General features: G+C 36.9%; 1 protein-coding gene across 1 annotated transcript in view; it reads left to right on the top strand.

Moving 5' to 3' along the window:
* Positions 1 to 22,369, top strand: part of LOC132154897 (cadherin-18-like) — a 64,856-nt gene that overhangs the window by 5,429 nt on the left and 37,058 nt on the right. The window contains exon 2 of the mRNA XM_059563621.1: positions 3,630 to 4,106. Within this exon, the coding sequence (XP_059419604.1) occupies positions 3,876 to 4,106 (231 nt within the window). The 5' untranslated portion in view covers positions 3,630 to 3,875. The remainder of the gene's footprint in view (positions 1 to 3,629; positions 4,107 to 22,369) is intronic.

The following is a 22,369-nucleotide window of genomic DNA, read 5'->3' as shown; positions in this document are numbered from 1 at the left end:
TATACACTGCATGTAGGTTTCATATATGTGCATATATCCACATATAGGTTCTTTCCATGAGGGTAATTATGCCATTCAAAAATTATCTTTATAAGTGAGTGATTGTGTCATTCTTTTACCTATTTGTTCTGAATCACTTATTCATTCGGGAGTGAAATAAGTTAATGTTTGATTAATTCAATCAATTGATTTGTTCAAAAACATTGGCTTCATTCATAAATGTACAATTATTTGTCTTAACTCTTTCTGTGGTGAGTTTAAAATATTCTAGTGGTCACCCCAGAGTGAGTTTTTTTGTTAAGGTGACCATTATTTTAAAAATTTTCCCCTTACTGTTTCCATGGCGACGCGTCATGCTTGATACGTGACATACCGCGGCCATAATAACACTGTATGACAGATGGATTGCTGATGGATCATTTTTCTTTTTCCTTTTTTATTTAAAATATTCACAAACTTGCTTACCATGTCATGAAAAATCTTATATTCTGATTCATAAATATGTGTAAATGAGTCTGTTTTATCATTTAAAAACTGTTCGCGCAGCAGTTCAGAGTCCTGTCAATCAGATTTACAGCACGTGAATTCATCAATTTCTCCCAAAATACAAGTAATAAGTGGCCGGTGTGCTAGGTGAAGAACAGTGTGAACTTTATAGTTACTTACACTATGTCTATCTGATATGAATAAAAATTTTAATAAAAAAATGAAAAAAATAAATAAATAAAAAAAGTGTTCCTGTGGCTCAAGTGGTAGAGCATTGCGTTAGCAGTGCAAGGTTGTGGGTTCGATTCCCAGGGAACACATGTTAGGTAAAAAATGTTGGCCTGAATGCACTGTAAGTCGCTTTGGATAAAAGCATCTGCTAAATGCATACATTTTTTTTAATTTAATTTATTAATAAAACACATCCGCAAATTAAATTTGAATTGATTGTTATTGTTGCTTTCTTGACGTATGTGTGTATTTTACAAACTCAATGTATTGTTGTACTAGTATTTAAATGTCTGATATATGCATTATGTGGTTAAGAACACTGCATAGTTGTGATATGACAAGTGCAGTGCACGTCTCTCTCTGGCTCAGCGTCAGCCAACGCGTAAAACTACAGTTTGAATTTGGCCGTTATGTGACGTCACCAAACCTTCTAAATCCCATTTCTTGGACTGTACCGCTTAAATGGTTAATGAGTAATTGAATCACTTTCTAACGGATTTGTTCAAAAACACTAATTATTTCAGAAATTAAATAGTTGTGTCTTTGAATGAGACATCTGCAGTGTGTTGCTCAGAAACGTGTAACAATCGATTGTTTGTTTTCTTTTTCAGAACAAAAATGGATGAGGTAATTTGCAGTTGTGTCTGAAATGTGTAGGTTATGTATGTAACCCTCCTTCCCTGAAGGAGGGAACCTTGGCCTGCGGGATTTGCATCGCAAGCTCTGCCCCACTGTGTGGGTATATAAGCAGTGCGAGAAACTCGCATTCAAGTCTTCGGTGAGGAGCTGATACATGTGACCTGGTCGTTCAATGGACCAGCGATGTGGCAATGTTCCTCCTTCAGGGAACGCAGGTTACATAACCTAGACATTCCCTTTCAGTTGGTCACATTCAACATTACGTCAGAAAGAGACTTACAAATGGGGTCCTACAAAATGCCACATGGTGGTCTTCCAGTGACCCGTGTAAGTGATACCACCTTGTCAAGAAGCCAGCACAAGTAAGGGCCTATACCAGACACAGAATGCACTGGGTAGCATATTCCAGCTGGACGTATTCTAGCAGGATGCCTGCTCATAGGAGGACTTACAAGGGCAGGTACCAATTGCGTGGTGGTGATACACATGAATTTCTGAGGTACCCAGCCTGCAGGTTGGAATGTTTCAATGACAGAGAGGCAAGGTGGCTTGCCAAGGGCAAAACACATGCTACAAGAGACTTACTGTGGAAATATACACACGTAGGATTGCCCAAAAAGGGGAATCACAACACATGGAGGCACCTAGTCCAACACAGGGCGAACCAATCCAACAGACGAATGCGTTCGAAAATATGCTTGGCCGTTTTGAATGGAAGTCTGTGAAGAGCTTGGTTCAAAGCACGCAAGTCCAGGATTGGCCGTAACCAACCTGTTTTCTTGTGTACTATGAAGTAGGGGCTGTCGAAGCTGGACTGGAGGGATCTTTGTGCATATCCATTGTATTTTTCTTTTTCTTTTTTTTTTTTATCATATCATAAGATAATTTGAGTCAGAAGATCAGCTTTACTGTCATTTGCCTTTGCTGACCGAAATAGTAACACTTTTTATATGAAGCCCATATTTATAATACATTATAAACAGAGTTTTTATACAGAGTTTTCTTAAGACATTATAATGAATGCATAATGTATAAAAAATAAAAATGTGTTATAAAAATGGGCTTTATAGAAAGTGTTGCCACTGAAAAAATAACTTCTCACATAAATTTTCAATTATTTTTCTTCATGTATTTTCACACAGTAATATCCATAAATAGCTCAAGAGTAGGCCATCTGTTGCCAACAAGAAAAAGAAAGCAATTGAAAAATACTTTTGTGTGCAATGAATGAATTAGACAGACAACTATATATATATATATATATATATATATATATATATATATATATATATCCTTTTTTTTAATTGTCTGTCTAATTAATTAATTTAACACAAAAGTTATATTGCTCTTATTAATAAGTATTCAACATGTCATGACATTTGTAAAACTGTTTTCTAATATGCACCACTGTTTCCACAGTAACACGTCATGATGTGTTTAACTACACTCTTGTTCTGTTTTTTTTTTTTTTTTTTTTCATAAAAATTGTTTAAATATACAGTTAACCCAACAGTAGGGTCTGCAGCAATTGTGTTATATGGAAACTGACGTTTTGACTTGTAAACCAATGCATAGACTCCCTCTTCAGTCTTGAAGAACCTACCTATGACTGTTAAACCTATCTAGCTGTTTTTTATTCTCTTGTAGTCAAGCTAGAACAATAGTAGACAAGAGAATACTAGTTAGAAAGCTCTTCTTATTGTGTTGGTGGTGCAAAATTATTCTTTCGTCTCATCATTTGCTATATCAGTGGCTCTTTCATTAAGATTATATAACACCAAGCATGTTTAATGAAATGCATTCAGACTCATATTGCAGAGTTTAGATTTGTTTATTAATTCTGACTGCCTTTATTTCAGGTACTGAATTATTAACCTATGTGTACTAATGAATACACATAACAACTGCAACTCTTGAAATGGTGAATATTGCAATATATGCATTTTCTGCAAATTTCCTTCAATAATAATAATAATAAAAACAGTGTGAGGTTCTTGGGAGATTAAAGTTCCCCTTGCACCAGCAAGGTCCCTTGCACCAGCACTCATGATTCCTGCTTTTATACTAGAACAGCTGTTCCATCAAAAATGTATTAAATGTTTTGCCGAATGGCAAACAGCAAGATCACAATGGGCTTTAAGGCCAATTTTCATATCTTAGATCTTCACGGGTAATGGCTAATCCCATCTTTTCAGTGGAATTAAAATATGATTGCTGGCTGTGTTTCATTTTGCCCCCATGAAAGTACAGTCTGTCCTCTTTCCTTCAAACAGATGTTTCTTGGATATCTGCCATCGCCTCCAGTGAGTCTCCACTGGACACCGACTCCCCAGCGAATCAACGCGTCTCGCTCTCAGCCCACAATGTGAGTGCCACTCAACGAGTTTCTGCAACAACAGAATTCTAAACCATGGCCATCAGCCAAGCCCTGCAAACTGGTCCAATCGCCGTCTAGAACTGCCCACCACAAGAGAGAGACCTCTGGGTGAGCGAGAGTTCAAACGTTGCTACTCTTTAACATGAGAGCAGCCAGCAGCCCTGCCTGTCTGTCCCCTCTGCTGCTGTGCCTGTGTGTGCTCCAGAGGAGCTATGGGACCCCTTCTCCACCCACCCCCACATTCATCCACAACCAGACCAAACTGCCCGACGGCGACAAGGATTCGCACCATCGGCCTAAGCGAGGATGGATCTGGAATCAGTTTTTCGTTTTGGAAGAGCACATTGGGCCGGATGCCCAGTATGTGGGGAAGGTAAGAGCCCTGTTTTTGTTTCGATCTGTGTGCAGGTGTGGACACTGTGGTTATAACACACAGGTGATTATCTAAAACAAAATGAGCTGTTGTAATTTGTATGTTTTGTTGAGCGAATGGTTTCTCGAAAGAGTGCTGTTTTAACCAGAGACAATGGCGGTGCATCATGTTTTTGGAATTCTAATTGAAATGTGCGATCTCAACATGTTCTTGTAATCATATTGTAAGGAAATATTAGCTCATTTAGTTTGAGAAAAATAAATCTAAAGATTCTAATTGTTTTCATTGAACTGAGTCCAAATTGATTTAGTTTATACTTCAGTAACGGTTCGTCCACCGAACTTAAAATTCAGTATATCCTTAAAATTATGTTTAAGTTTACTTCATGAACATGATAATACAAACAGAAAGATAATTTATACGCTACAGGCTAGGTAGCACAGGATATGGGCAAAGTTTAATCTTAAAAATACACCACACAAGACAATACTTCTTTATAAATGAAACAAGAATTTATTGAGCTATTCTAACGCATTCTCATCCCAAGGCGTCATATACTGACCCTTTTGACATTTCGTCAACATCCTACGCATATGGCACCCTCTAGCGTCAATATGAGACACAGATTATGGGTTAAGGTTAGGGTTAGGGTTAGGGTTAGACCGCTAGGAGGCGCCTTCTGGTCCATTTTTATCTGCGCCTAATATTGACGCTAGAGGGTGCCATGTGCGTAGGATGTTGACGAAATGTCAAAAGGGTCAGTATATGACGCCTTGGGATGAGAACGGTCTGGCTATTCTATAGATTATATGGATCTAAACTAATGAACACACACAAACATACATACACATACACACACAGTTGCAACGGATTTATGAGGTGAGTTAATGAGAAAATCTCTACCAAATTCACAGGCGTATCAAGAATCAATAAAAATCAAGCACATGCAGAGGGGGGACGTTGGGTGCTTGAGCACCTGCCCCTTTGCCCCTTGGTGCCCAAATTGCCCTTTTGTCAAAGCAAAATTTCCTCAATTTTTTTTTGTCATAACATACAATTTTGTGAATTCCTGCCCATGCCCAATCTAAATATTAGTAAAATCGCTGAATAATAATTTTGCCATCAATAAAATGACCCACATGATGACCTTTCACCTGACAATGACGACCTCATCCAACTGGGACGATTCCTCACGCCGCGCGCGCATTATTTAATTGCCAGAGGATATTTTCAACAAGCTGGTAAGTGGTGTTTCATTCTCAGCGAAGTGATTTTGATGTTTATTTACTTATTATTATTTTACAAGAAAGACGTGATGTGAGAACATGCAGATATGTTGTTTATATTTCTGTGTGTAGCCTGTAGTGTAGAAGTAATGTTAGCGTGCTGTTTGAGGGAGAAACATTTCACAGGCCCATTCGAAGTGTGCTGAGCCAGAGACAGACGCGTTCGTACAACGCTTCATGATAACAAATCAGAAACTATTCTGTTGCGCTTATGGATGCAATGGCCAATCAGAGACGTCCAGAAGAGTCATCACTGAAACGCGGTGTTTTGTTCACTTGCTCGCTGACTGAATTATTTAGCAAATTCTCTCATCAGAAACAACAAAAACGCCCCTGATCGAGGGGTCTGCTCTTTTTCTGTTATTTGACTAAACTATTATTATATTACAGTATTTATTTATTTTTTAACAGGTAGAGTGCCTTAAAAATAATTATCACAACACTGGTCAGGCTTATTCTGATTTTTTCATTCTCTGAATTATCATTATGAAAATAAAAACAATTCAGAAATGAATTAAAATATAATTATATTTTAAATGTGACACAAATATTTTTTTTTTCTATAATAGCAACAGTGTTTACAACAGCAAGACCACTTTAGCCTGTAAACTCAATAATATCTCTCTGGAAATAAATGTAAAAATATCAATGTCAATATAAAATGAATAATATACCTGACATCAAAGTGCAGTGTGAAGGAGATGAATAACACTTGTAGCCTGTCATTTGTTAGCATTGCAAAGGTGTTTAATATTAGAAAACAATAGTAATAATAATATTAATCACTACATTCCAGTGTATGAGTTGTTTAATGTTTTGTATCAATATTTAAGGTGGACTTATTGATTAGGTGCAAGAGTAGTAGTGATGGTTAAAATAATAGATTAATGCTGAAATAGTAAATTGAGCCTTGTTCCTAGATGGACAGAGAGTGGAAAGTAATAGATCATATGAGGAGATAGAGATAGAGGAAGAAAAATAGGGAAATGTAGAGGCACAAGTGACAGAAAGAGAGCAGGTAACAGCAAGCCAGGAGACAGAGGCTGGTGAGAAAGAGAAAAATGTAGAGGCACAAGTGTTTTCTTTAGTTTTTACTATAACAGCTCTTCTTAATTATTCTGTAGACAGAGAAGAAAAAGCCATCAGGTTGGGACAATTTAAGACATTTCAGTTTCTAATCCCAGAGTTATTATTAGGCGGAAAGAAAATATATTTTTTTACTTTTAAATCTTAAAATTGTCTCTTCTAATCTGTTTCTTTTTCAAAACTGCATCACAGCATTTGCTGCCGTATCAATACATAATCATCCATATCGATACACGAATCAGCAAGGAATGCATCACAATATATTGCTGTATTAATATTTTGAATACATATTATACTTTGAGCACCTGCCCCTCCAAAGGTCTCTGCACGGCCCTGATAAAAGCAGAGCCCTAGTTTATCTTTACAACTTAATAATGACCTTGCAGCATTTCAGCAATAGATAGAGGTTTGTTTGCCTTTACTTGTGGTTGTGCTGCTGGCAGTGGTGTAGTTTTGTCTTCTTGGCTCGTGTTGAGCTGAAAGGGAAATTCCGGCTGGGATTCGCGGTTGTGTTGATGACGTCTGGGGATGCCCTTTGCCTTGATTGGTTGGTTGACTGCCCGGCGATTTTGAGAGATTCAACAGCTCTTGCCTTGACGGTGGACTAAGTTTCTTCTGAGTCCTCTTGTTTGCGAGGCGTGAGCTTTGGAGATTCTGTCACGGAAAGTTGAAGTTCTTTATGACTTGCAAGCACGCTGATGGCTAGAAGCCGGGTTTGACAAAGGGTAAACAAGCAAGCAAGCAAGCATGGTTTCGCTGTCACGAAGTTTAAACGGAGTGGTTTTGAGTTCTGGATGGCAAAAACGCTAGCAGCGTGTAGGTAGCTCAAGCCATGGCCAAGACAGAAGAGCAGCGTAGCGCAGCGCACCCACTGATCTATAGACGGTTTCAACGGCAACAACATAAACAAACGTTACTGCGCATGCGCGCTTTTGTGGACCTAACTTAACTTCCGGTAGACTTCCAAATAGAATCAATAACAACAGCCCCTCTAGAGTAGATATTTTTTGATAACAAACAAAATATGTTTGCTGCGTGGATCAGGCGGACATAACGTTACTCATGTTTATTCAACGAAGCCTTTTTGAAAATCAATCAGTTTTAAAATTGTGATGAGTCTGCAAAAACAATAAATGTATGGGAAACACATCCCACAGCACAACCACCTGAGCCCAACTTCAGTCTACTCATCACCTTGACTTTAACTGCGTTTGTAGAAGGCACCCAGCCAGACCGATATACACAACACAGACCGGAAGTTAACTTAGGTCCAGGCGCGTGCGCCCGATGAAACCGTCTATAATATAGAACTGGATTGCTCATGACGTCATGAAAGTGAAGCCGCCGCGCCGCCATATTGGTAATCCCTAGTGTGCGTAAACGTTCTATTGAATTAATAGGAAATTGTATGATTTTAATGAGAAAACATCACCTAACAAGTCAGCGTTTATAAATCTGAAGTATTTCTGTACATTATCACCATGCAAACACCCTAGGCATGTAAACAGTTATTTTTTTAAATGTTGCGAATTTCCCCTACTTATTAAAAAGCTACGTTCATTACAGTAGTGAGCATCATGAACAAGATAAACATCAGACGGACACAACCTCAACACATATAACAAACTACAAACTGCTGATTCTGAAATCTGAATTTATTCAAAGAAATAACTGACTATATACAGTACGGATTTTAAGACATAAAGGTTTATTTCCCAGATAGTAAGTTAAGCTTTTCATTTACAGATCAATATTAACAACATAATTGTATTATTCATTGTAATATATTCAAATCCATTTCTGATACTAATACCTTGATGTTTAATAATTCCTGAATAATTATGTTCATAAAGAAATAAGCCATTTTTTTGTGTTTGATCACTTACCTGTGTCGTCAGTGCGCAGCAGACACACCCACCTGAACGATTTTTAAAAATGTATCGCTTATCCTGCCACAAAATACCTTAAACACTGCAGATAACATCTGAAGTAAACATTAATTTACATACACATAACATAAAAACGAGTCCCGTTTGACTGATTTGCTTTAAATCGAGTTCTTTTAGGACAGCGGTTTAAATGTGACTCAATGGTGCTCTCTGCTGGTAGGGATTAGTAAGATGGCGGATCGAACACTTCTGGTGGCTTCACTGTCTGTTGGCAGTTTAGAACGCGATGAGCGATCCAGTTATATATAGATCAAGTGAGCACACCGCATTTTAGCGACACGATACACGACACGACCCTTGACAAGAGACGATGGGCATGGAGACTAGACTAGAGACTAGACTAGAGACTAGTTCAAGCATTTAGGTTTTATCGAAGCAGATTTGGTCCATCCCAAGATGCGATCTCCCAATGGGTTGCTGTTGCAGATCTTAGACACGACAATAAATAAATAAACAAAAATAATTTATTCCTGTGATGCAAAGCTGAATTTTCAGCATCATTACTCCAGCCTTCAGTGTCACATGTAACATCCAGTCTATCACATGATCAATTAGAAATCATTCTAATATTCTGATTTATTATGAGTGTTGGAAACAGTTCTGCTGTCTAATATATTTGATGAATAAAAGGTTAAAAAGAACTGCATTTATTCAAAATAAAAAAAAAATCTAAAAATATATATTCTAATATATAATAATATATTTTCTTTACTATCACTTTTTATCAATTTAACACATCCTTGCTGAATAAAAATATTGATTTTATTTAAAAAAAGAAAGAAAAAAAAAATTTACTGACCCCAAATTACTGACCAGTAGTGTATATTGTTATTACAAAATATTTATATTTTAAAAACATAGCTTCTTTTCTTTTCTTTTTTTTTTTTACTTTTTATTCATCAAAGTATCCTAAAGAAGTATCACATGTTCTGAAAAAATATTAAGCAGCAGAACTGTTTCCAACTTTGATAATGAATCATCATATTAGAATGATTTCTAAAGGATCGTGTGATTATGATCCTAAAAATTCAGCTTTGCATCACAGAAATAAATGATAATTTAAAGTATAATAAATTTAAAAACAATTATTTTAAATTGTAATAATATATCACAATATTACATTTTTTCCTGTATTTTTGATCAAATAAATGCAGGGATGATGAGCAGAAGAAACTTCTTTCAAAAACATTAAAAATATTAATGTTTCCAAACAAAGAAAAAGCAATGATTTTGCACCATATATATTTTCATGACAATAGCTACTTATTTATTTTCAACGCTGCTTTTATTTCATGTTTCAGTCAAGTGTGAGCTCGCAATATAATTTTTTCCATTTGCTTTCCACATTTCTGCACATTTCACTTTCTGCTATTTTGACATGGGGCAATTTTTAATAATAGTGAAATGATCCATCGGCATGCCTCTGCTCAAAGATGATGCCTGGATCAGTTATGATCTGCATCTCGGGTCGATGACGTAACTTCCAGGGAGGCCTATCCATCCTGTTGTACACACACCAGTCCCTGGACCTCACCCCAATGTCAAAACAATGCCAGAAAGTGAAACCCACAGAAACGTGAAGCACATAGGAAATAGAATTATATTGCGAGCTCATACTTGACTGAAACTCAAAATAAAAGTATTGTAGAATTGCAAATAAATTAGTAGCTATGGCCATGGAAAATATGAGGTGCAAAATCTTTGCATTTGCTCTGTGTGATGAGAGGGGCGGGGCTGGGAGCTGTGGGAATGGAGCGAGGTCGGTGTAGTAAATGCTAATGCGCGACACATGCGCCTCTTACTGGTCTTGAGTCCCACAGAGGAGCTCCCAAAGTATAAAAGGAGAAGTGACAACATTGCAAGACATGAGAGGACCAGGCCTGGATTTTATTTTGTGTTTTGTATCTGTTTGTGCAAGACAGTCATCCACAAGGGGCTGTCACGCTCTTTTGTGTTTATTTTATTATAAAAAAATTTAAATGTTTGCTATAGTTCCTGCCTCCAACTTCCCTTGACTACGAACGTTTGTTACACTCTGTTTCATTTATATTTTGCAATTCTCAATTTTTGTTTGCAAAACTTATTTTTTTTGCTTGCAATACTTCATTTTATTTTGCAGTTCTTAATTTTTGTTTGCAAAGGTAACTTTTTTCTCAATCCTTTAATTTTAATTTGCAAAACTTTTGCAAGTATATGTGGCATTGATTTGATTCCATACTGACCTACACTGTCAGCTCAGATGAAAACACAGTATTTCATGGGTTGGAATAATACAGGGTGACACTGACAGCTTTTGACATTGGCTCAGTGAGGTGAAGGTTAACGTGGAGATAGTAGAGTTTATGGAGAAATGGCTGAGCAGCCATCAATTGTCTACACCTACATCCCTCAGGAACTGAGCCAAGTGTGTGTGCCATGTTTCCTCAGCACCATTGGACAGGTTTGGTTTAGATCTGCTCACTTGAGTGTAAATACTATGAGTGCTAGGGCTAAAAAAATATTATCGTTATATAACGATTCCATTTATCATGAATTAGAACTTTAAAAAAATAATAAAATAAATAAAATAAAAAAATAATAATTATATGAGATAAATGATATTATAAATAAACATTATATGAGATATTTATATTTAGCTAAAAGTTGTAATTTAAAGCAGTACAGCAGATTAGTTAAGGATACAAGTTATTTGGCAATGGCAATGGCTATTTTATTTATTTAGCACTATTTACTACAACCAGAGTTGACCAATGTGCTTTACAACAGAATAACTAAAAAAAGCAATAACACAATGTAAAATAAAAACAGTAAAACCAAGAACAAGGACATGAAAAGAAAAACCTCATTACATGCTGCAAAGATATAGGACAAGGATAAAAAGTGCTTCAACCAGAATTAAAAACCTTATCTAACAGACAGGTTTTTAATTTAGACTAAAAATAGACACAGATGAAGCAATTCTAATAAAAATGGGCAGATCATTCCAGAGTCTTGGCACAATTAAAACAACAGCGTGATCACCCCTGCACTTCTGCCTAGTCTTGGGGATAAACAAGAGTCTATGGTTAGAGGACCAGAGAAATCTGGTTTTATTGTGCTCAATCAATAAATCAGAGATATATGATGGAGCCATACCATTTAGTGACTTATAGACAATAAGTCAAATTTTAAGATCTAATCTGTAATGCACAGTGCAGCTAGTGTAAAGACTGTAGAACCAGAGTAATATGATCCAGTTTATGAATCCCTGTCAAAAGTCTAGCTGCCACATTCTGAACCAATTGTAAATATATAAATAGCTGTTTGACTAATCCCAGTATACAGTGAGTTAGAGGTAAAAAAAAGAAGCATGAATCACTTTCTCAAAGTTTTTAAAAGAAAGAAAAGTCTTCGCTTTAGACAGGTACCACAACTGAAAAAAATTATGATTTGACCAAATTTGATTTGTTAGAGTGTTAATTTCAACATTTACTATTATTACTATTATTATTAAAACTACTACTAGTAGTACCGTATTTTTCAGACTATAAGTCGCACCTGAGTATAAGTAGCATCAGTCCAAAACTACGTCATGATGAGGAAAAAAACATATATAAGTCACACTGGACTATAAGTTGCATTTATTTAGAACCAAGCACCAAGAGAAAAAATTACCCTCTCCAGCCGCGAGAGGGCGCTCTATGCTGCTCATTGGTAGTCTACAGGAGCACTGAGAAGTATAGAGCACCCTCTCACGGCTGGAGACGGTAATGTTTTCTCTTGGTTCATTTCTCTCGGTTCATGTCAAATTAATTTTGATAAATAAGTCGCAGCTGACTATAAGTCGCAGGACCAGCCAAACTATGAAAAAAGTGTGACTTATAGTCCGGAAAATACAGTAGTATGATTCAGTACTGTTTTTTTAATAAAGCACTATTTTAGTTTTTGTTCAGTATCCATTATAAAAACTATCGGTTAATTAATCGGTATTGGTCAGTGTGGTCCAACCTAGCTATCGGTATCAACAAAAATCCACTATCAGTCAACCTCTAATGAAAATAAAATAGTCAATAGTAACATGCAAAATTACATCTGTCTAACTAGCACTCTAGCACACTAACTAGGACTCAAAATGGGGACGAAATATAAATATGTAAAAATATAAGTTTTAAGTCAAAACATGACTGTTAATTAAAGCTACTATCCAATGCTGGAATGCATCTTTCACCACTGAACCCTTCAGCAACGTGATTTGCGAAAGAGCATCCGCCAAATGAAAATAAACTCTTACATATTATTATTTCTTCTTTTTCGTTTGTCAAGTAGCATTATGCTCATTGTCTGATTCTTGTCATAGAAGTGATACATCAGTGGTATCCATTGGTTACACAATCTACACAATAGCAGATGATGTTTCTGGCTGAGTGAGAGACACAACACTCTCATAAGGTTCAATTCAGCTGCTCTTTGATTTATTCCACGCTCCTCTTTTATATCAAATGAATAACATGAAAATGTTGCCAGCACGTACTCGAGCACTACTTCAGTAAAAAAAAAAGAAAAGAAAAGCTAAACAGACAATATTTGTTTAGTGTATTTTTGCCCAGCAGATACAATTTGTTCTTCATAGTGTAGATTATTGCTGTGGTAAATATGCTCCCATTTCATGTGAAAAAGCACACACACACACACACACATCCAGAAAGAGATGCATACACACACAAACAGCTTAAGCTTTGAAATTTGTAATAGAGAACTAGCAAGCTGCTGGCACTCTTTGAAGGTCTCTTTCTCTGTTAATCTCTTTACCAGCAGATTGGTAGCACACATAACTAAAGAGTGTCTACAGTAACGTAAACTTTGGAGTAGAGGAAGACAAATAGAAATCAGTTCACTGCAGTTCTGTTGGAGACTGTTCGGCTGATGAATATCTATCACTGCAGCTTTTAAGATGGAGGATTACATTAAACCGCTCAGTTCCTTCTCACTAATGGCAAATTACCAAACTCAGAGCCGCCCATGCACGCTTCCTTATTCTGACGTGAAGGGCTCTTGGTGCAGTGTAAAATTGACCTTTCCATCAGCACGCCGGCTTTAATTTGCGGTTAGCAACGAAGGCTGAGCCCTGATTTAATCAGTCCTTTCCTTTTTGTAGCGTGGGCAGTTTATCAAGCCCCTGCACAAGGCAACCTGTACTCTCAGGTCTGCAGCAGCAGTTACCGCAAACCCTGCATTATGGTCATGTCTGCAGAGAGAATTGTTTTCCGTATATATGTTAACTCAGTGCATTCTTAATGCAGACATTACTATGAATATTAAAAAGACTGTCAGATTGAGGTCGGTCGAAGCAAGACACCTCTAATGAGGTGCTTGTTTTGACAATATAGGGCATTTTTTCTTCAAAGTCTCATTTATATGTTTGCACATTAATATGCACTCTTGATACTATTTACTCACCCTCAAGTCTTGAATGACTTACTTCCGTGGAACATAAAAAAGTCATGTTGGTAACCAGTTTTGGTTTCTGTTGTCTTTCATTGCATTTTATTGTATTTGCAATGAAAGTCAATGGGGACAACAACTGCTTGATTACTAAAATGTTTCTAAATACCATATTTTCCCCACAGAATAAAGTCATATAGGCTTGGAACAACACAAGGGTGAGTAAATTTTTGGGTGGACTGCTCCTTTAAAGTCAGCATGAAATGGAAGCTGCAGTATTTTCTTTCTTATTGTGAGATCAGAGTGAAACAGTTTCTCAAATGGGAAGAGGGAGGGGAAGTTATTTTGGTTAAAGATCGCAAGGGCACATGAAATTTATAAAATGATTTTCACAGATAAATAATTTATAATAAACAGTGCAATATTCCATGAATCAATAAGAATTCAGTTTTGATTTCATATGGGCTTTAAAGCACTGAAATGTTCACGCTGCAAAATTCAGTAGTGTCACCTCCTGGCATGCACACATTAAAAGGTTTCTGACCCATAATAGGTGCTCTAATGGATCTAAATGCATCACTTTCACACCATAATAAATTGTATTTGAGCTCTGAATGAAGCGTAGACAAGTGTGGGTGTGAGAATGTATGTGTTTGACAAGGTGTGCAAACACTCAGTGGTCACCATTATAATTTAATAGGACAATGTATTCAGAGCTGGATCAGTCCGCGAAGCATGCAATATGTGCATCACACCCAGTTTGTTTCAAATGGTTAATGAGTGTCATTGTGCTCAAGTGTTTGCTTTCATTCATAATCCTATTAATTGCATTTGTCTTTTCTAGGCTGGGTGCTTTCAGATTTGAGTCTATATCTGTCTGGCAGGTTTCTCAAAGCCTTTCATTTGTGTGGTAATGTTGTGCAGGCGACCAGCATCACACCTTCTGCTGGATGAGTTAAAGCATCCTACCTTCCACTCATCTGACACCCCCCTCCACTCTTTTTTTTTCTCTGGTTGTTGTTATGTTTTACATTTTAAACATTTAATTCCTCCTTTTTCTGAATTTCTAAAGGTGATGAATTTTCTTAAGGTGATGATTTCTTCTTTTTTCATTTTAATAATCATCATCATCATCATTTTGTTTTCAAACATAATTTATTGTAACTTATAATGACATTAACAGTAATATTTTATATTAATAATAATACTTACATATAAATACTATTTATTACCCCAAAATTAACTTATTTATTTATTTATTTATTTATTTAACAATTTATTGATTAGTCCTCGTAGCTTAATCAATTTTACCTTGCAAATGCTAAATATTTCCTGCCATGATACAAGTCCTCGTGGAGACGGAAAGAATGCCATCTTCTCTTGTTCCGTTGTTGTCTCCTTTTTGTAGTTTTAAATAATGATTTAATGATTTGATATTTATTTACCGCCACCACGACCGCTTCTTCGGCTTTTGTCGTGGTACTACATGTTACACCAGCAACATACCTGTGGACACTGCGGACAAGCGATCTGCATGTGTGCTGCACATCGACGTGGACGACGACGCACCTGCAGTACCACAACAAAAGCCGAAGAAAAAATGGCTTGTCGGAGAAGCATTATAGCCGTGATGGCGGCAACATCAAATCATTATTTAAAACTGCAAAAGGAGACAACAACAGAACAGGAGAAGATGGCATTCTTTCCGTCTCCATGAGGACTTGTACCAATGGCAGATCAACGCTGTTTGTCACGGACAACTAGTGATGTATAAAGCCTGTTTCACACATACTCTGTCTGCAGTGCATATGCGTTGCATATTATTTCACGCACCCATTAACGGATTAGAGCGTCACTGCACGTGGTTGCGGTCCGTCATTGCGTTCCAGGAGCAGCAGTGCAGCGATCGCTTACACACCGAGTTTATTTTTGCTTTGCTGCACGCGGTGAATTAATATTGACAGCACAATGTTTGCAGTAAAAAATTAACATGATTGACACGGAAATGTAGTAATTTCACAATAAATTGATACAATTAAAGCCCACTGTTTTATCGTCAACACGTGGCTTTTTGGCTAGATTTAAAACAAGAAAAAGTGCACTTTTAGATAAACAAGGCAATTGACGTAATAGATGCACTTGTAGAGGCAGAAAACAAAGTTCTTTAAGACCCGCGGCATTGCATGTAATAAAGATTTAAATGCAAAAGGCAGAATAATCGACTGTTTCTGTGAATGGAGAGTTTTAATTTTAAATGTTTGTGATAGCCTAACAAGAAAAGTAGGCTTAATGCTTTGTTTAAATGTGTTTAAATGCTATTTATTGAGTTTGACCATATATTAAAAAAACAGGTTTTAACGAATGTCTATGAAAGATTGTTACTCTACTGTGATAAGAGAATCACAATGCTGAAAAAGCATTTTCAGCAGTACCGCTGCCCTCTATATGTAAAGTACGCAGTTTGCATAGGGCACCAACTCCCGTGGGGGCAACATCCCAGTCGCTCATAAAAAAAAAAAAAAACATTTGTCCTATATTATTATTAGCATATACATTTAAATATAGAAATGTTAATATTAACATCAGCGCAGTCCGGCGAAGAGAAAAGAAAAAGAAAAAAGCCCAAGATCGCTTTCAGGTAGCTATGTTCATAAGCTGTTTTGACCGTTGACGTTAGTTAAATGTCTGTAATAACTTCATCACCACCAACAACACATTTGACTTAATATTCTAGTTTTCATGATTTAAAATGTATTATGTCTCAAAAATGATGCAATAATGAATGGTTGGTTAAAATAATCAGATGGTTTTATTGAATAACTATAAATATAATGTAATACAAAATAAACAATTTGCATTACAAATGCCTGCAAAGGGCGCCAATGGTCACCAATGGTAACAATTTTTAATTTTTGGCCACCTTTTATTGAGATAGAAATGCTACAGCCTCTTTCATCACAACCCTTACCAAAATTAACCATGGTTTTATTGTAGTTAAAGGAGGGGGGCACAACCATACTATTCTGCTTAGGGCACCCATTTGAACGTTTACTTTGAAATCAAAATAATTGATACATTTTGTGTTTGTTGTAAGCATCCTCGGATCAGTATCGGACTCCAAACGCCTCCTGTGTGAAATCAAAATGAGTCTGTGCTGCTTCTGCACCGCATACGTAACGCACACAGACTGCATACGCACTGCAGATGGAGTATGTGTGAGAACAGGCATTCGATTTTTTTGAGAGGTGCACGTCAGACCACAGCGTAGGCTACATTTTAGGATGTGGGTCTATGTATATGCTTCGGCGTAGGTTCGACGCAAAAGTATAAATCAGCCTTAACATTATCCAATCTTTAATAATAAGACCAGGATAGGCAGTGAATAGAGTCAATTTAGTTTGGAAAGTATTTGCAATCTTTCAATCTTTTCATCTTGTTTTATATGTGAATAATTATGGAAAATGTAAACGTATCAATGAACAACAACAGGGCATTTCCTAACAAATTTTTACTTCATTTATCCTCAGTTTAAGGAGTTATTTGCTAAGGTTAACATGATTCAAATAATCAGTCCTTCTCTTTTTGGGAAACCTGGTGTATTCAGAGAAGTGAATGCTGCTTCCATACATATCAGAGGCAAGTTCAAAACAAGGGTCACTCTTTTTTGTAGTACGTACAATGTAGGAGGATTCTCCAATCTTTCACACTGCTGGATGCAGCAGGTGAACATGAGGATACACAGCAGGGTGAAAGTGGCGGATATGAGCATCCTTAAACAGTGGTTTGGGTTCGGGTCTCAGGTTTAGCTATGTGCTTTAGGGCATATTTTTGATATGGTTTAATACTGTATATGTCCTGCTGCATTGCAGTAGTAACCAGGCATATACTCAAAGTTTTGTGGATAAAACAATGGTCTCAGAAATAGTGTGGTTGCTGGCCCTCCTGCCACATATCTGTGAAGGTGAATGTCCCTCTTAACCAGGGGGAAAAGGTGTGGAATGTGAAAGACATTCTGACTAATTACTCATTGCGGTGGGATTACACAGACTACCACAGAATTATGGGAACACAGTGGGAAAAAGAAAGCTGCTTAAATAGCAACCCAGCAACATGCAAGGGTTTTCTACAAGTAAGTTTTAATACAAGTAAGTTTTCTTCTTCTTCTTCTTCCTCTTCCTCTTCCTCTTCTTCTTCTTCTTCTTCTTCTTCCACCAAGGTCCATGCTCTGCCAATTCTTCTCAGATTTTTTTAAGGCCTCATTAGTGATAATTAGCAACTGAAATAGCAGCAATTTTTGTTGGATAAGTGGCGTGAAAGTGTTTAGCAGTGTTTCTCAGTTTCAGGTGATGGTCTCATCCAGCTTCCTGTACATCCCTAGTTGAAGCTTTCCACTGTTTTGTATGCATATCGTTTTGCAGTTACTGGCACTGTAATTGCACAAGCATAGCATATAGGATACTAATGAAGTCTGCGCCACAGATGGTTTCATATATTGATTTTACACTAAAAGCTGACACGAACAGAAGTGATCCTTCATGATGCTTCTCTGTAAACATATGGATCAATTACATACAAGTGTGTCCATGCTAAAGAAAAGGAAAAATCATGTTTGAAGCACATGTGCCTTATGCCTGTTTCACAGCTCAAGAGTGAGCTTCGCATCAGCTTCATGTTAGCATAACTAGCGCCATATCACTGCAGCTACATGCAGAGTCATGAGAGTATTCACACCTGAAGCATTTGTACAGCATTACTGCAGTGGCTCCAAGCTACATATTTATTTACAAAGACGATTATAAATTTGTTTTTAGAAGTTGGTCAGTTATACATTTTAAGTGTAAAAGCTTGTTAACATGGGGATTCGCATTTTAACGCAGCGATTCTCATGCAAAAAACAAAAACAGCTCAGATCATGTCGTTTCAGTCATACTTCGATATAGAACGTGCTGTTTTTAAAGGTTTTTTAAATTATTATTATTATTTTGTTATTTCTCCTCCTGTAATTTTTTTTATTACACCATACTTTAACACAAACTGAATAATTAAAAACAAGTTTAAATGGGAAAATCTTCTATTAGGGCTGGGACAATGCGTCGAGGTCATCGATGACGTCGACGCAAAAAATACGTCAACGCAAAATATGCGCATCGATTTGTCGACCTGTTTTTATTTCTCTAAAAAAGGTTTGCAAAACGTTTAGCCTACCTTATTTGCACTGAATATACGCGATGGCCGGATCAACATTCTGTCCAACGTTATATAACCAATCCAGGGGTTTTTCTGCATTGATCTTTTTTTTGGCGGCTGTCAAAGCCTTATTTGATCGGTGAGGGATGTAGAATAGAATGACTGCTGCGCCTGACAGGGCGCGTACGAGAGAGAGCCCCGGCTGTGCGCGCGCACTCACAGTCTTCAAACAACACGAGTGCTTCTTGCTCTCTCTCTCCCTCGTGCATATTAATCAAAATCATTAAACACGATAGAAAAAGGGCGAAACACCCAAGTTTCACGCGCGCTCGCGCACTCACAGTCTTCAAACTACACGAGTGCTGTCTTGCTCTCTCTCTCTCTCTATCTCTCTCTCTCTCTCTCTCTCGTGCATATTAACCAAAATCATTAGACACGATAGAAAAAGGGCGGAACGCCAAAGTTTCACGTGGAGCATTCGGAGATTTTTTTTTTCTACATGACAGGCTGCTGGCTCCCACTGTTAATTTTTATTTTTTATTTTTTGGAAAAGCACTCTCTGTATTAGCTTAAAGCCCTAAAGTTTACATTGGTTACTGTATTCTTTCAATTGCTCTAAACAAGTATGTTGAACTTTTTTATTGAATGCTAGACATCAAGTTGTTGTTATTTTCATCTGAAAGAAGTAAGCTAGGCCCTATGTGTTCAGTAAGCTTGTTTCAGTAAGCTTTGTGTTTTCAAGGCTTCAAGGTTTTATTGAATGCTATCTCTATACAAGTGCAAAGTAATGCATTCTTAGTCAGTCTTTTATTTTGTAATTTTAAGAGCAATAAACATATATTGCAATGTTAAGGAATTCATGTTTTTTTTCATTCAGATATGTAAATCAACATGTATAAATTGTTAGTAGTCAATTAATGGGGAGATAATCGAAATCGAATCGGTCTGGAAAAATTAATTGTTAGATTAATCGATGCATCGAAAAAATAATCGCTAGATTAATCGTTTAAAAAATAATCGTTTATCCCAACCCTATCTTCTATACATATTTTTGACTCTTCATGTTCTTTTCAGACGTGCTCAAATTCTTAAAACACACTAGAAATGCTTATTTTGTGTATTTTTTGCACTTTTTGTGTGAAATATTGATTTTGTTCATCAAAAGTGGGCTGTCACTTTAATTGAACATGAGCAGCCCAGCTAAAATGGACTCAGCTCCGAAACCATCGCTTCAGCACTGCTCCTGCTTGCGGTGTGAAACCGGCCTTAGACGTGGTTTTAAATTTTTCAGTTTTAATTTAATGTCTCTAAAATGGTATTTTATGTAACCATTGAGTAAAAATTTATAATATATCTCAATTACATTTTGAATAAATGTAATTATACTGAATCATTCTTTTCAAAAAATATATAAAGTAAAATGCTGTTTTAGAATTATTATTTTCTTTCTTAACAACATGCACAAAATCACAATAAGTAGGCACAAAAGAGTACATTTATTTGTGAAGGTCTTGTAAGATCACAACCATCTTGGTTTATGTCTGAATAATTATATGTGAATAATCTTGTGGAAGTCGCTCCACATGATTTTATTGGTAAGAGACTTTTATAAGATTGTACCAAAATTTGGGAATACTGACGTACAGATAAAAGTGGTCAGACATGGAAAAGTCAACAGACCAGTTATTTTGTTAGTGCATGAATAAATAAATTGGAAAATGTGGTCTTAGAAGGATCAGCAAAATAGCTGTAGACTGCATATTTATTTCCTTATGTAAATTCTAAATACTTGTTTGAATATTAATATTCGGCATTACAGAAAATTCTTCTTCATTTAGACTACTTTTAGCCTGTGGAAACTGTGGAAGATTGACAGTTATTTGCTCTGAAAAGTATTTCCTCAGACCATATTGGGTATCCTCATGCTAGTTTGGTACATGTAATGTGAGTTCTATTTAAAGAGCACCCTAATTACAAATCAAGAGCATTCTTTGACAGAACCTGGGACGTCACACAAATCATTATCATTAAAGATTTGTCATAAAAAATATTAAATCTTGGAATGTATGGAATGCTCTGATTACTAATGTAACCTCGGTTCCCTGAGATAAGTGAACGAGTGTTGCATTCACACGCTTAAGGGGAAACTCCTATTTACTCTGATACTGAAGTCTGATTTATTCATTTTGTGTAGCTGCATGAACCAATGGTGCTTCAACCCTCCAAAAAGGGAGGAGCTGACCTCTAAGTCAGCGCTGAGTGCCATTTCGTCAAAATCTGTTGACTGAAGCGACAGTCATCGATTTGCAGCCTTATAGCATGGCAGCCTATGCAACACTTGTTCTCTTAACTTATGGAACAAGGTTATTTTAGTAACCTTGTTGTTCCCTTTTGAACGGTCTCTCTTTCATGCTTATGAGAAACGCGTCTGATAGCACCATGCTATAAGCAAATGCAGAACGAAGTTGCTTTGTGAGTCTAGTCCTGAACCACTCTTACTGAGGGCTCCTGTAAGCATGAGCCAATAATAAGATAACCTTCTAAACTTACAAGGGGATTAGCTAAAATTAAAGACAAAATGAATGATGGCCGAATTATTAGCCAGCCACGAGTGAATGATTCGCTGCGATGGCTGCAATACACTTTGAGTTTTCCAGCAGCTCTTGTAGAAAGGTTAGCATGTGGGACACATCACAAGAGGACAGGTCCACATTCCATGCTGCACACCAGTCAGATAAGACTGACCATTATATGGCATACGGAGCTCCAAAATGCCTCCAAAATGGTCTTAGTTAGGAGCTACCTTGTCCCTGAACAGCATGTCTGTCAGGTGAAGTTTAGATGTAGTGAATGGATAGTGTTTCGCTGTCCGGAGGTGCTGCTGAAGCACAGGCACAGGTTTAGGCTGGGGCTAAAGTGACACCAGCTTGGCAGGCTACTGAGCAGATAGAGCCTTCTGGCAACTTGAACCAGCCGCCGTAATGGGCGTCACTAGGCCATTTTTAGGGGGGCTAAAAAGAGGACAAGGTGTGTGTTTAACGATAGATTGTTATAATATCTGCATCTGTGCAGTTCTGTTGCTGGGTTATTTATTTATTTACCCAAATGCTGGGTACAGGTTGTTGGGTCATTTTATTGGGTTATTTTTTATATTTTTTACCCAGGTGCTGGGTAGTTTTTCTTTAAATTAGTGCCACCTTGTAAGTTACACCTTGCACCAAATGAATGCTTGACCAGGGCTGAAACACAACGCAAACTCATTGTTATATGTAACATAGTCTTGCATAGCCATACCTTCAGACTGACTGCAGAAGGTCTGGGATGCTCTTTGAAT

Source organism: Carassius carassius, chromosome 12 (genome assembly GCF_963082965.1).
Source record: "Carassius carassius chromosome 12, fCarCar2.1, whole genome shotgun sequence".
Classification (NCBI taxonomy): Eukaryota; Metazoa; Chordata; class Actinopteri; order Cypriniformes; family Cyprinidae; genus Carassius; species Carassius carassius.
This window is presented reverse-complemented; position numbering and strand designations above follow the sequence as displayed.